The sequence below is a fragment of the Ctenopharyngodon idella genome, chromosome 8 (genome assembly GCF_019924925.1).
Source record: "Ctenopharyngodon idella isolate HZGC_01 chromosome 8, HZGC01, whole genome shotgun sequence".
NCBI classification, from domain to species: domain Eukaryota; kingdom Metazoa; phylum Chordata; class Actinopteri; order Cypriniformes; family Xenocyprididae; genus Ctenopharyngodon; species Ctenopharyngodon idella.
Window position 1 is genome coordinate 32,105,146 of NC_067227.1, and position 14,791 is coordinate 32,119,936.

The 14,791-nt window shown below is 35.0% G+C and overlaps 1 protein-coding gene across 1 annotated transcript in view; it reads right to left on the reverse strand.

Annotated features, from left to right (window-relative positions):
* The window catches only part of gcn1 (GCN1 activator of EIF2AK4), a 41,716-nt gene that overhangs the window by 23,445 nt on the left and 3,480 nt on the right, over positions 1–14,791 (reverse strand). The window contains exons 7-31 of the mRNA XM_051901834.1: positions 14,184–14,318; positions 13,829–13,897; positions 13,634–13,742; positions 12,610–12,684; positions 12,401–12,529; positions 11,241–11,291; positions 10,661–10,759; positions 9,416–9,589; positions 9,166–9,318; positions 8,565–8,657; positions 8,158–8,233; positions 6,814–6,973; positions 6,537–6,726; positions 6,327–6,451; positions 5,523–5,701; positions 5,317–5,410; positions 4,726–4,839; positions 4,432–4,630; positions 4,084–4,233; positions 3,762–3,943; positions 2,232–2,312; positions 2,018–2,161; positions 1,809–1,933; positions 672–861; positions 340–410 (exon numbers count right to left, since the gene is read on the reverse strand). Of these exons, the coding sequence (XP_051757794.1) occupies positions 340–410; positions 672–861; positions 1,809–1,933; positions 2,018–2,161; positions 2,232–2,312; positions 3,762–3,943; positions 4,084–4,233; positions 4,432–4,630; positions 4,726–4,839; positions 5,317–5,410; positions 5,523–5,701; positions 6,327–6,451; positions 6,537–6,726; positions 6,814–6,973; positions 8,158–8,233; positions 8,565–8,657; positions 9,166–9,318; positions 9,416–9,589; positions 10,661–10,759; positions 11,241–11,291; positions 12,401–12,529; positions 12,610–12,684; positions 13,634–13,742; positions 13,829–13,897; positions 14,184–14,318 (3,167 nt within the window). The remainder of the gene's footprint in view (positions 1–339; positions 411–671; positions 862–1,808; positions 1,934–2,017; positions 2,162–2,231; positions 2,313–3,761; positions 3,944–4,083; positions 4,234–4,431; positions 4,631–4,725; positions 4,840–5,316; positions 5,411–5,522; positions 5,702–6,326; positions 6,452–6,536; positions 6,727–6,813; positions 6,974–8,157; positions 8,234–8,564; positions 8,658–9,165; positions 9,319–9,415; positions 9,590–10,660; positions 10,760–11,240; positions 11,292–12,400; positions 12,530–12,609; positions 12,685–13,633; positions 13,743–13,828; positions 13,898–14,183; positions 14,319–14,791) is intronic.

A 14,791-nucleotide genomic window follows, 5' to 3' on the forward strand; every position in this document is an offset into this window, starting at 1 on the left:
ACACTAAACTGAAATCAAAAACATGAAATCAAAAAAAAGACATTTTCTAAGTAACTATAATTTCTATAACTGACATTGCCACAGATGTTGTCCGAGATGGATAGAGATGGATAGATAGCCAAAAAGGAATAAGATACATTTTGTAAGTAACCATAATTTCTGTAATAACTCTGTCATTGCCACAGATGTTGTTCAAATACATAATAAATGAATAAATAAATATGAACTAAACAAAAACTAAAAATTCAAACTAAGCTGGAATCAAATCCACAAAAAAAAAAAAAAAAAATTCTAAATTTCCATAATAACTCCACAGCCATTATAGAAATGGTCTCTTACCTGGCCTCCCATTGGTCTGGAGGAGCTTCAGAAATGATGCGTCCCAGAGCGTCCAGAACCGGAGGAGGTCTCTGAACACAAACACAGAAATCACTGAGCATCAATCAAAGTCATCCCATTCATGCAAATGACAATCCAGAGTGATTCGCCTTTACAACGACAGCCATTCAATTTTAAATATTAGGGCAATGAATTAAAAATATGAATTATAAAAGCCCCTCTGAGTGATTTATGACACTTAACACAACGGCTTTAATTTCACAGATGAATTTCAATCAAGTCTTGATGAAATATTCATGTCTGGTCCTAAATCTCCAGTGTGTGAGACTCACGTAGAGTTTCTGATGGTAGAGCTCAGTGAGCTGGGCCAGAACGGTGGCCGACTGCTCCTGGTACTGGCTGACGGCGCTGGACAGAGCCTCCGCACCCGCCGACCGCACCGCCTCCTCGTGGTGGATCACATCTTCGATCAGGAGCGGACAGAGTTCAGGGACGAGATCTAGACACAGAGCCTGCCAGAGTCTGAGACAGAGACACACAGCATGAGCAACACTCACCACTGCAGTACTGGTGAAATAATGTATCATTATATATATATATATATTCATTTTAGAAATGTCTATTTTAGAAGGTGATTTTTTTTCATTTTACATTGACACGTGCATATTATTCACTTTTGAAATGTACATTATTTTGTTGACAAATGCACATTCGCTTTAGAAATGTTCATGATTTTAGCTGGTGAAATAATATTTTTGTTTTATTTTATTTATTTTGACAAATGCATATTCACTTTACAAATGCATGTTATTTTAGCTGGTGAAATGTTATTTTTATTTTATTTTCACAAATGTATGTTCACTTTAAAAATGTCTTTTTTAGAAGGTGATTTCCTTTTTCATTTTATTTTGACACATGCATATTTTAGCTGGTGAAATAGTGTGTATATATATATTTACTTTAGAAATGTCTATTTTAGAAGGTGAAATTTTGTATTTTTTTTTTTTTTATTTTGACATGCATATTCACTTTTGAAATTTAGCTGGTGAAATAATTTTGTTGTTGCTTTTTACATTTTATTTAAACACAAATGCATTTTCACTTTAGAAATGTCCATTATTTTAAGATGGTTAAATATATATATATATATATATATATATATAATATATTTTGTTTGACACAAATGAGAAATGTTATGAGAAATGTTTACTATAGTCACTATACATCAGCAGCAGTTCATTCCCACAGAATAACCCGGATTGCATTTCCTAACAACTGTGAACTGCACTGGAGTCCACATGATGAACCATTTCCTAGAGCCCTGTTTTTAAATTAACTTGTGTTGTTCCCTGGAGCGAGTTTGGAAAACAGCTTTAACACTAACCAAACTCTGATGTGAAACTGATTAGCACCAGCACCAGAGGCTGCAGTGTGAAAAAGCAATTCTACACTTAAACTGCATGACTCACTTCTCTGCCAGAGCTCTGGCCTCCTCCTCCACATCGAATTTCGCCACCCACAGTCTCCTCAGCATCTTCAGACCGTTGGCGTCAGCGCTGTCGGTGGGTAACGCCAACTCCATCTCCAGCAGACCCTACAAGAGCCAATCCACAGGTTTCATAATATACTGTCAATACAAACCTGTTCAAAGGCAAGATGACATCAGAAAGGTACTGACCCTCAGCGCGGCGTCTCTGACAGAGAAGCACGGGGACAGTAAAGCCTCCAGCAGAACATCGATCTCAGGCTGTTCGGCGAGCGCACATCCCGCCTGCCCTCCAGCGCTGGCACACAGAGCCGTCAGACAGTCTGATGCCAGCACCTACAACAAAAACACTGTCACAACACAACTCTCACCAAATACTGTGTGTGTCTTTATTTCGAGGCTCTACCTGAAGGCGAGGGGTGGACGTGCCGATCACTTTGGTCAAAAGCAGCAGCATACTGACTCTGGGCAGCAGCTCTGGGCCGTTCTGAACAAACAGAAACATTCATTATAAACTCCTGGGGTTTCATTTATATAGATATGGAGAGAATCACTATAAATATGTATGCATGACAATTTATTAATTGCAAATCATCTTAAAATCATGGCCACATGAATGAGAGGTTTCACTTTATTTTATACTTACAGTGTACTTACCTAAGAAAGTACTGGTAATATAAGGTAACTACATGGGTTAAGGTTAGGTTTAGGGTTAGTACCTAGTCATTACCCAGTTATTGTAATAATTATAATAAATACATAGTATGTACATGGGGAACAGGACTGTAAAATAAAGTGTGACAATGAGATTTTACTTTTTACTAATTTTTTTTTAATAATTTTTACTTTATAATTTATTTTTTAATACATTTTTTTATACATAAATTATATAATAATAATAGTAAAAATAGAAAAAATATTTTAATAATTTAATAATGTAACCTTAAGTGTTTTTTAATTCAATTAAACTATAACAAATTAGGATTTTTTTTTTCTTTTTTCTTTTTTTTAAGATGTAAATGATTTAATTTTTAATCAAATTTTTTAAGAAACAAATGGCGATTCTGAATAAGCCATTGACATAAAACAATACATAACCACAACAACAAAATTCAGATTCATATCTTAATTAGTTCACCTAATTGCGGTCATTCATTTACTAATTCCTTCTACTAAATCACCTACTAAATGTCATCAGAAAATCAAGTCACATGAGAATCAATTTCAAATACAAAATAAAAGTCCCTCCCTACAGAAGTCGTTTCAATCAGATATACATCATAATAAGGGAAAAAAGACTATCACAACGACCATTTCATGACGATTTTAAATGCGTGTAAACATCAAGAATGATAACTATAATGATAACAATAACTATAAGTGTCCTGCATTTTATAAGCGCACACTGCAGTTTTGTCATCTGCCGCTTTAAATGCTCAAGCTCTTAAAGCAGGATGGATTCTGATTGGCTGTCAATGTTTTAATGTGGACTCTGATATTCTTTTATATACTTAGAATGATTTTTAGAACTATATCTTTATCATTATAGTTATCATTGGTGTGAATCCTGGAATCTTTTCCTCAAAAACCTTAATTTATTTCTTTTCGACTGAAGAAAGAAAGAAACATCTTGGATGACATGGGGGTGAGTAAATTATGAGGAAATTTTCATTCTGAAGTGAACTAATCCTTTAAGAATGGCATTCATTTGCATGCTAATTAGCTATGTACATTTACATGTCAGTTTCTGAGATGTAAATGTCAGTTTCTGACATTATCTGACCAAACTCACAGAACTTACGATTGATTTCAAATCTGAAATCTAAAACTGAATAAAAAAAATTCCTGAATGACTTCAGTTAATGCAAAGTTGATGAATCAATAAATCAAAACCATAGATTAATGTCAAAGTAACCAGTTGAGAACCCAGCCGTACCTCGTCTATTATTGTGTCGTCCGAATGTGCCCGCAGCTGTGCGTGTGTGTTGATGACCTGTAGCGCGCGGGTCATCGTGAGCTCCGTCTCCTCCGAGGATCCGCTGCTCTGACTCAACACAGCCTGCAGCAACGGGAAACAGAAGGAGAACGCCGGCGCTGACAGGGCGAACGCTTCTGACCCTGCAATGATTGAGAGGTTTGTCAAGTTACAGAAGCTCTTTATTATTGTTTTGGTCCACTTTCTTGCACTAAAACCTGTTGTAATTTAGTTTTCATGTCCATTTTCGACCCTCTCCTGCATGTGGGTGTGTGTTATTCACCGGTTTTGCTGTCTTTCTGAGGCGTTGTGTTTGTATGCAGCACTAAGATGGTCCGCTGCGTCGCCGTGTTCAGATCTTCTTGAGCCCAAGCAGGATCCAAATCACACTCTGGCTTCAGCTGACGCAAGGTCACATGACCCACGAGAACCGCTAAATATATAAAGAAAAACACATATTTGAGTCATGTTCACACATGAAACCAAAAGTACGACATTTGATAACTACACAAGCTAAAACAATCAGAACGTACAGCTTTAACCCTGTAAAGCCTGACGTATGAAATAATAAAAAAAACAAGGACCCTTAATACAAGTGAAGGTTTATAAACATAGGAAAAGGAAGGCTTACCCAAGTAGTGCAGTTCTTTAGGCATCAGAGTGACGCCGATGTGCAGGAACACCGGTTTGACGCGTGGAGCGGCCACAGGAGACTGCAGGAGTGGCAGAAGAACCTGCACGACTGCAGGAAGATGAATCCAGATCAGAGGAGGACGACGGGCCAGAGCCGCCTCCAGCAGACCGACCGCACACTGCAGCTCCACGTCCAACTGGGAGAGAACAAGAGAGGCAAAGATGTGTCTCATTGGTTTGTTCACAATGATCATATGTCTCAGATGGTTTTTGGTAGCGCTTGACCTCTCACCTCCTGCAATTTCTTGCGGATGCTGGACTCTTTCTCCAGCTGGTTCTGCATCATCTCCTTCTGTTTGCTGGTCAGCTGGATCTCCTCTTTGATGCCTTTCTTCTTCTTGATCTCCTAAAGGACAAACACAAGAGGAGGCTGAATCAAATGTGCGGTATAAAACAGAACGCACTGCACCAGATACTGTATCTTAAAATGCAATGTGCTTAACTTTGTTTCATTTTTCAGTGTGGTGGATGACCCGGATGCAATATTGGCCATGATTTTTAATGTCTAGACTCATTATTTGGTCAGACTTGATTTGACACTAGGTGCCAAAATTGTTACTAGGGCACAGATAAATCAGCCAGTCCAGTAGATCAGTCTATAACTACTTTTTAATGCAAAAACTGTATTATAAAATTGCAAAACAACTGTTTATCTTCAACATGACAACTGAATTAAACAGGAGATGAGAATGTTCTGAATTTCTGTTGGAAATACTATTTGACTAAACAATGTACAGTAACTATTCAGTACGCACACTAGTACACACAGCCCAAAACAACCCTTTTTTATTCCAGCGGATCGTTTGCTGTATTTCTCTCTCACCTCTTGAAGCTCCAGTTCAATGATCTGCTCTTTGAAGGAATAAGCCTTGTTCTCTCTTTTCATGTTGCCTTTCTTTGTGCTCTCCTGCTGCGCACTGCCAAAAACAACTACAATGTTTACAGATCCATCCATGTGATTCGCATTCATTCAACACCTCAAATAATGAACTTAATTCATTTCATCTAGACTGATTCAGTTCACTTTACCTCATAATGATGCTCTTGTCGTAAAGTTCTCCCTCTGGCGTTTTCATGATTGCATATTCCTGACGCGTCACCTGGATCAGCGCAGGATTGGACAAGCGCTGGGTCACGTGATCCATGACACGTGGCAGCAGTTTAGTTGGAGACAGAAGCGACAGAGAACCGACAGCATTCTGAACAGCCTACGGTGAGAGAGAGAGACAATGACAACTATAAATCCAAAATAAATGTGACCGAATCCTACATTTGTTCTATTATATCAGTATATATCAGTTAATGTTTTTGAAAGAAATCTCTTATGCTCATCAAAACTGCATTTACTTGATCGAAAACACAGTATATACACAATATATCAAATACGATCTACATTAAAATGCTGCAATTAAATTAAATATATTAATTATAAATTTTACACAATATTTAATAAAATAAAATTCATTTAAAATATTATGTATTCATTTAATATTATTTATAAATTATTATGGAATATTTCAGTATTTATTATAAATGATTTATCTGTGCATGTTATTTTTTTTTTTTAAATTCATGTGCCTCGTAATCTTTTTAAACAAAATAACTTCCCCTCCCTCTTGCAGCAACATCTCTTCTCTGATGACGAGGGCGGGGCAACCTGTCACTCACATGAGATCCACCAATAGCAAACCACAACCATCCAATCAATTCCCCATGGACAAAATCAAGCCCCGCCCTACATTTGTTCTTGTTTGAGAAGCCGTTTCACTCTAATAAATGGCTCAATAGGCAAGAAAAGACTATCGCAACTTCTCATGCCGACTTTAAATTCACCTGGTTGTCTGTGTTGGCTTCTAGCAGGCGAGGTAGAATCTTCTCCAGGTGTTTGTCGATGAATTCAGCAGGGTTCATCTTCATAGTGGACAGCAGAGAAGGCCACAACTCAGACCTGATGGCCACTGAAAAAGGAAAGAGCATGATTAACAGCTGTTGGAAAATTCCTGTATGGATGCAATCAAATCTACTGGGACATAAGAGACGGACCGATTGAGGGATGATGGGTAACGATGACAATATCCAGGGCCAGATTCTCAGTCTCTGCCAGGTCGTTCCACTGGGCCGCCACGGAGCAGATAACACTCAGAGCGTCCAGCAGGATCCGCGGAGCAACATATGAGCGTCCGATCTCAGTTAGCTCACCCGTCTCCGTATAAAGAGCATCTGGCGGCAGAATCTGATTTAAGAGATTTAAAAATTAGCTAATTCAAGAGTAAATTCAGGTCAGAGTAAAGTAAAGGTTCAACTCCATTTCATCCCTCACCTTGTGTTTGTTAATAATGACACGTAGTTCTCCCAGAAGGCCGTGGGCCAGGCTGGATCCGCCCAGCGAGGACAGGAGCTTCTTCACGGTCTGCTGAGCACGTTTCCGCACACGCCACTGACGGGACAGCAGCGCCATCACTGTGGCCTGATGATACATCCTGAGGACAGCAGACATGGGTTTGAGTCACATGATTGCTCACAGATACTTATGAAGACGGCAACAGTTTTTGCACTATTTTTGAATGCCAAAATTCACTCGATTTACTTTCTTAACCCTGTGATGTGCAAATTTCAGCAATGTTTTTGTGGTATCAAAATGCCCCCAGACATCACCGATTGGGTAAAATGTGTACAGGCATTTTGAAAACACAAGATCTGTATGTTTATGAATCCTTCTAATAAATATAATTAGCATATTTTTCAGAGATGTCAATTTGACACCAGATATTACAGGAGGGTTAATGATATTCCTAGTCTGTTTGTAACATTGTACATTATCGTATAGAAATAAACATGTCAATGTTTCATTAAAAGGATAAAATTAAACTGATGTAACTTTTCTGTTGATTTAATAACATTATTACACATCTCTCCGGAAAAATTTATTGCCATTGGCAATAACTATTATTAAATTGTTTTCTTTAACTGAAATAAAATATAAACATTACATGAAAAACAAAAGTTTAAATGTTGCTTTGGCAACTAACTGAAATAAAACAAGTTGAAGCACTAAAACTACTAAAACTGAAATAAAAATAAACTGAAGCTAAATAGATGTATAAAAAAAATCAAATGATAAAAGCAAAACAATATTACTAAAACTAAAAATGAAAACTAAAATTATAATATAATTAAAAAATAATTTAAAATATTAATAAATACTGTAATTGTATATTAATACAAAAACAACACTAGTGATTGGTCAATATCAACATTTTTACACAATGAGGTAAAACAAATCAATCAAATGAAGATTCACATGCATGTGTGTATATTTATTTGTTAAGTACTCATTTAACAAGTGGTTTAACGGTAAAGTCAGTTGATCAAATCACAAAATAAATTCTTTTAGGGTGATACAAGATCTCATTAGGCTTTATTTGGCATATCATAGCCTACTTTTAATGATCCGAGGGTTACCTTAAAGTTTTCTGACTGAATATTGTTTATCATTACAAAAGTAAAATGATTTACAAATGCTTAGTTTACATGTTTGTTCACATTTTTAGCAACAAAAACCGTAAAACATAAAATAGAATGCAGGAAATAGAATTCCCTCTGCCAGTTTAATGAATAATTAAAATCTACACAAAACATTTCAGGGAAAATAGTAGTGACTCACTGAGACTTGCTGTTGTTGAGTCTTTGTGGCTGATCCAGGAACAGTCTTTCACATAGCAGCAGGATGGTGCACAGAGCTGTGGGTACAGGACAGAGGTGTGTGTGTGTGTGTGTGAGATCTTCATCAGATTTACTGATCAGTGTTGTTATTGTTAAACTATTAAAAATAATTTTCATTAATAGAAATGAAGCTGAAGTAAAACAAAAATACAAAACATTCAAGCACGAAAACCTATTCAAGCAGACCCGAGCAAAATCACGACTTTGTAAAAGGGCATAATATGGCATCTTTAAAGTTTGTTAGATTAAATATTTTCGTCTAACCACTTGAGGCAAAAAAAATAAGGCTACATCAGTGAAATCCTAGAATCGCCTCTGGATAAGCTGGATAAATGGAGCGTTTCTGACCTTCTTCACTGGCCTGAGAGAGGAACTTCTCAGTGGTGAACAGAGGCTTCTTTTCATCCAGTATCAGGTTCCAGAAAGACACCAGCTTCGCTTCTAAAGACACAGAAGAACATGAAGATACATGAGCATGAGGCACAGGAGGATGTTAGCAGAGTCTCAGTAGCTGTTTCCATCCAATGTTGCCAATTTAACTTATGCACAAAATTGGAATATCAAATAAAACATTTGAAAATGCAATGTTTCCATCCCATGTGTTTAAGAGAACAAAATCGTCACTTCCTGGGAAAATGGCGCAAAATATCTGTAATAAAAATGGAAGTTGCTGCAATCGGCTTCCCCGATTGCAGCAACTTCCATTTTTATTACAGATATTTTAATGCTATCATATCAACATTTTTGACATGCTGTCATGTTCTCGAGTTTCCATTAAAGTTTATGCTCATGTCTTCGGATAAAAAAAAAATGTATCCGCCATACGTTTTTTATCATATTTGTAGAATTTATGCGCATCTTGGCCTTTCCATCGAGCACTTTTTTATGCGATATCCCAAAATGTGCATAAAAATGGGTGGATGGAAACGTAGCTCGAGTGAACACTCACCAGACACAGAGTCGAGCATAGACAGCCGACAGAGCAGCACAGACGCGGTCACGCCCTCAGCAAGCAGTGCATGCTGGGTATTCTGAGCAGCAGCTTTCTCCACAGTCTGGATGAGGAGAGGCAGGAAGTCAACAGCCTGACTGAGAGTGTCACCTGAACAGGATGAAGACACACAAACGCTGTTTATTTTGACAAAACATCAGCAGCACACGTATAAACCCACGTGAAACATCCCAGCAGTCCAACTGACCTTTGAAAGCCCCGAGCATGGCCTGGAGATACGCCTGACGCACAAGGGACGTGGACGTCTTGAGGGTGAAGGCTTTTTTAAACCATTCCCTCAACTCTGAGGGCACGTCCACCGTCAAACGGCCCGTCCACTGGGAAAACACAGATGCCGCGTGTACCAGTGTCCCCTCGTGGACTGCAACACACAAACACAACAATCAGCAGATATTAGGTTATGATGCATGTTTAATAAATGTAAGAAATTACAAGTTTAAGACCAATTTTGCAGCAACACAAAGTCAAAAATTCATATTAAGTCATTAAATACCAAATTGGGTAGAAATGAATAAAATCTTGATATTTTACTTCAGCTAGTTGCATGGAAACATTTCTCATTTCATTTAGTTTAACTGGATGTACTTATATAAACTAAAGCTGAAATAAAAATGAATAAAAACGAATAAGAATTTATGAAATGCAAGACCTTTTAAGATTGTTTAATGTAAAGCAAATAATGAAATTAAAAAAAAAAAAAATTAAAAATTCATAATAAATCATTAAATAGCAAATTGGGTAGAAATAAATAAAATCTTGATATTTTAAGTCATGAATTCACAAACGTTTTGTTAATATTTAATAATCAATATTCAATGACAGGGTTATAATAGTTAACTAAAATTTAAAAAAAAAAAAAAAAAAAAAAAAAAGCTACTTAAATAAACGTTAACTAGAACAAAATAAGTAAATATAAAAAAATATATTTTTTTATTTCAGCTAGTTGCCATGGAAAAATGGTTTAACTTTTTCGTATTTTTAAAAAAAAAAACTTTAAAAATTAAGTAATAAAATTAATACAAGATGTAATAAAAATGACTAAACACTATATAGGCATTAAAAAAACTAATAAAAATGACAAAAACACAAAACTACTAAAAATAACTAAAATTAAAATAAAAATGGAAAATATAAAAATAAAAACTAATTCAAACTATTAATAAAAACTATAATAGTATCTCAGTGATACTAAAATAACACTGTTCAATGATCTAACAACGAATTTGCATGTTCACGTTTCTCGAAGTGTAAGTAAACAAATAAAATATTTTTTTTTATTTTAAAATAATTTATTATTAATTTTAAATAACAATTATAATAATTTAATTCATTATTAGCGATACATCAACTTACAAACTCCTGCAGTACGCTCAAAAACCCCAGTTTATGAAAGTAGTCTAAAGTAGTCATACTCGTATGAATGGTTTCTCACCTTCCTGTTGCAAGTATGGGATGAACATCACAGCCACACTGGAGCTCAGAGACTGAGAGGAAGCGCCAGAGACGGCATGATGACTGCAACTTCTGATTCCTGTTTCAGAAACACACATAAATGATGCTTAATACGACAGCAGGCGCTTGAATAAAAAAAAATCTCACATATTCATGCAGAAGTGAGAATGAGATTTGGGAGATAAACTGGAAGGAACAATTTTTTGCATTCATGCAGTTTTTGCATTTAAAAACTCAAGACGTACAGTAGTGGAATGGGAAAAAGTGAGGTCTCAAGACATGTTTTTTTTTTTTTTTAAAGTTGAACTTGGCACAAAACACTGCAAAAGACACTAGACACGAGCACAGCGGTCAAAGGTGTCTGTCTAGTGCATGTTACATAGAAAACCAATGAAAGAGCAGTGCAGGAGAATGCTAAAACATGTTTCCTGAATTAAAAGCGATCAAAAGACATTTTATTTCAAGATTAGCTATTAGAAAAGAAAAAAAGTATGTAAAACCATTGCTGTCCAAACAGGCCTACTTAGCATATGACACAGACAGACAGACAGGATATTCACCCGAGAGAACACTCATCTTCTGGGCCACAACAGTCAGCTTCCCCTCTGAGCCTGTGCAAAATAAAATGAACAATTAGGAATATCCTGCTTTAAAAAGTGAGCAGGATCTGGTGATGTGTGTGAGGTCTCCTACATCCTACACCAACATCCTATTATGACTCACCAGTCATTAATGACTATTGGATAACAATTGGATATTATATTTCATATAATAATTGTATTGAGATTACTGGTGTGGTTTTCCATGTGCAATCACTACAATTAATATATTTAAATGACTACATTTATTGCTTTCACAGACAGATCTTTCACGCTGCTTTTACTCAACACAAGAACTCACAACAAACAATATCTAGCCAATGAATTACAGCTACAATACCAGTCAAACTTTGGAATAATAAAGATTTAAAATAAATGTTTTTAAAAGAAGTCTCTTCTGCTCACCAAAGCTGCATTTATTTGATCAAAAATACAGTAAATCAGTAATATTGTGCAATTTTATTACTTATTTAAAATAACTTTTTTTATTGAAATAATATGTTAAAATGTAATTTATTCCTGTGATCAAAGCTGAATTTTCAGCATCATTACTCCAGTCTTCAATGTCACATGATCCTTCAGAAATCATTCTAATATGCTGATTTACTGCTCAATTAATTATTATCATCAATTTTTGCTTAATTATTAATAATGGTTCCTAATATTAATGTTAAAAACAGTTTTTGATGCTTAATATTTTTGTGGAAACTGTAATACATTATTTTTCAGGATTCTTTGATGAATAGAAAGTTCACAAGAACAGCATTTATTTGAAATAGAAATCTTTTGTAACATTATAAACGTCTTTCCTGTCACTTTCAATCAATTTAATGCATCCTTGCTGAAGAAAAGTATTATTTTATTTTTTAGTATTATTTTACTTACCCCTAACTTTTAAATGGTTGTGTATTTTTGTAGAATTTCCACAAAAATATGAAGCAGCACAACTCTTTTCAACATTGATAAAAATCAGAAATGTTTCTTGAACAGTAAATCAGCATATCAGAATGATTTCTGAAGGATCATGTGACACTGATGCTTATGTTGATTGTGATTATGATTTCCAGTCATAGAAATCTTAATTTTAAAAGTTCATGGCCATTGAAACCTTCCACACTGACCTCCAAGGATGCCGAAGAGGTGTTTGACGAGGTCCTGGACGGCGCTGGGATCGCTGCACTGCTGGGCCAGATTCTGAAGGGCCGCCACCGCCTGCTCCATGAGCTCTGGGTTATTGGCCTTCAGCTGACCTGAAACACACAGACACGACATTAAACCTGCACGTGACACCTCAGACCAAAACATCTCAAACATACTGACAACGACTCACTTGAAATGCCCTTCCCGATGTCCAGCGCATACTGACTCAGGTCAAGTGTGAGAGACGCCAACATGGAGGAGATCGCTGGAGGAAAGACCAATAACAGAGATGGAAATATAAGCAAAAGACTATAAAACACAGGATTCTGAATTATTCAGAAATTCACAATCAGTATATAGTAATATCTTGTTCATGCTTGATAGACAAGGTTTCAAAAAACCTTTTTTTTTTTTTTTTTTTAAATCTTGCAATTGAAACAAATACTATATTATCAATGGACTGACAGAAATACTATTTTTTGACAACTATATCATTTTATTATATTTCCCCTTTTAATAGTTAAAAGTAAGCAGGGATATTATATTTACTAAAACTAAAACCATACAAAACATTTTCATTACATCAATAAAATAACATTAACTGAAATAATATATATATATATATATTATATATTAAAAAGCATATTTTATTTCAGCTAGTTGCCAAGACAAAAATTTCTCATTTTCATTTAATTTAATTTGTTGTACTAAAATAACTAAAAAAAAAAAAAAAAAATTATATATATATAAACTGTTTCCCTTTGTTTACATTAGTTAACATGAAAAATATTTCTAAAGCATTTATTAATTTTAGTTCATTTTAATTTCAACATTCACTAATGCATAACTAAAATTAAAAATTGTATCTGTTAATGGATATGAAGTAACAATGAACAGTTGTATAATAAATACTGTAACAAATGTATTGCTCATTTTTTTAGTTAATGTTACTTAATGCATTAACTAATGTGCCCTTATTGTAAATTGTTAAATAAAAAATAAAAAAACACAAAATTTATTAAAAGTTTAATATTAAAATGAAAACTGAAAATATTAAAATAAATTCTAACTCAAAATATTAATAAAAACGATAATAGTATCTCAATTATGCTAAAATAATACTGACAGTAACAATTGCACTCTAATGATGATTTCATGATCATCTGTGTCTTGATGACTCATAGTGTGAGGTAGCTGTAGTGTGTGTTACTCACTCTGCATGCAGTTCTCAGGGCTGCGCAGCAGAGCTTTCTGTAAGGTGGGCAGCAGTTGCTCCTTAAACTCCGAGTGAGACATGTGTCGAAGCATCGAGCCGCTCTTTTCCTGAAAACATACAATCAGCTTCAGGTTTTATGATCTCAGCACTGCAAAGAGTGTTGATTCAACAAAGACACTACACAGATTCTCACCAGTATGTGCTGATGCGGTCTGGTCTTACTCATGAGGACCGTCTTCATGTACAGGTCCAAGAGAGCCGCCTAAAACAGAACAGTGTTTGTATTGTTAAACTAAAGTATTAAGTCAAGTTTAAGTTCTAAAATTACTAAAACTAAAATAAATTAAAGCTATATAGTTAAAAAAAAAAAAAAAAAAAAATCAACTAAATTAACATACAATATTCAAGTAAAAGCTCATTCAAAATATTCATAACTACTAATATATAATAATAAATACTAAAATAACACTGAAACATTTGCACCACTACAGTCGACACAGTTTTAGAACACTACTGGCATGTGAAGCGCCAGAGGTCGAGTTTATCACCTTATGTTTGTTGATGGTGGCGATGTCTTTCTGCGCAGTGCAGAAGTCCACGCACAATCCCAGCAGCGGTACAGACACACAGCTCTGATCCAGACTCAGCAGAGTGCTCATGTACTGATCCACCAGACCCGGGTTCTGCAGAAACAGAGACAAAACTTATAAACTGAAGGACTACTGTTATATTACAACTGAGCAACACTGACAATTGAATAGACATGAGCTTTTACATGTCAGAAAAAGATCCACACTACCAAAAGGTCAAAAGTTTGTTTTTTTAATAAATGAATACTTTAGTTCAGCAAAGATGCATTAAACTGATGAAAAAAGACGGTAAAGATATTTATAATGTTACAAAAGATTTCCATTTCAAATAAACGCTGTTCTTTTTTTTCTTCTTTTTTTTTATTAATCAAAGAATTCTGAAAAAAATGTATCAGTTTCCACAAAATTATGAAGCAGAACAACTGTTTTCAACATTGATAATTAGAAGAAATTGATGATAGAATGATTTCTGAAGGATCATGTGACATTGAAATCTGGAGTAATGCTGAAAATTCAGCTTTGATCACAGGAATAAATTACAGTTTAAAATATATTCAAATAGAAAA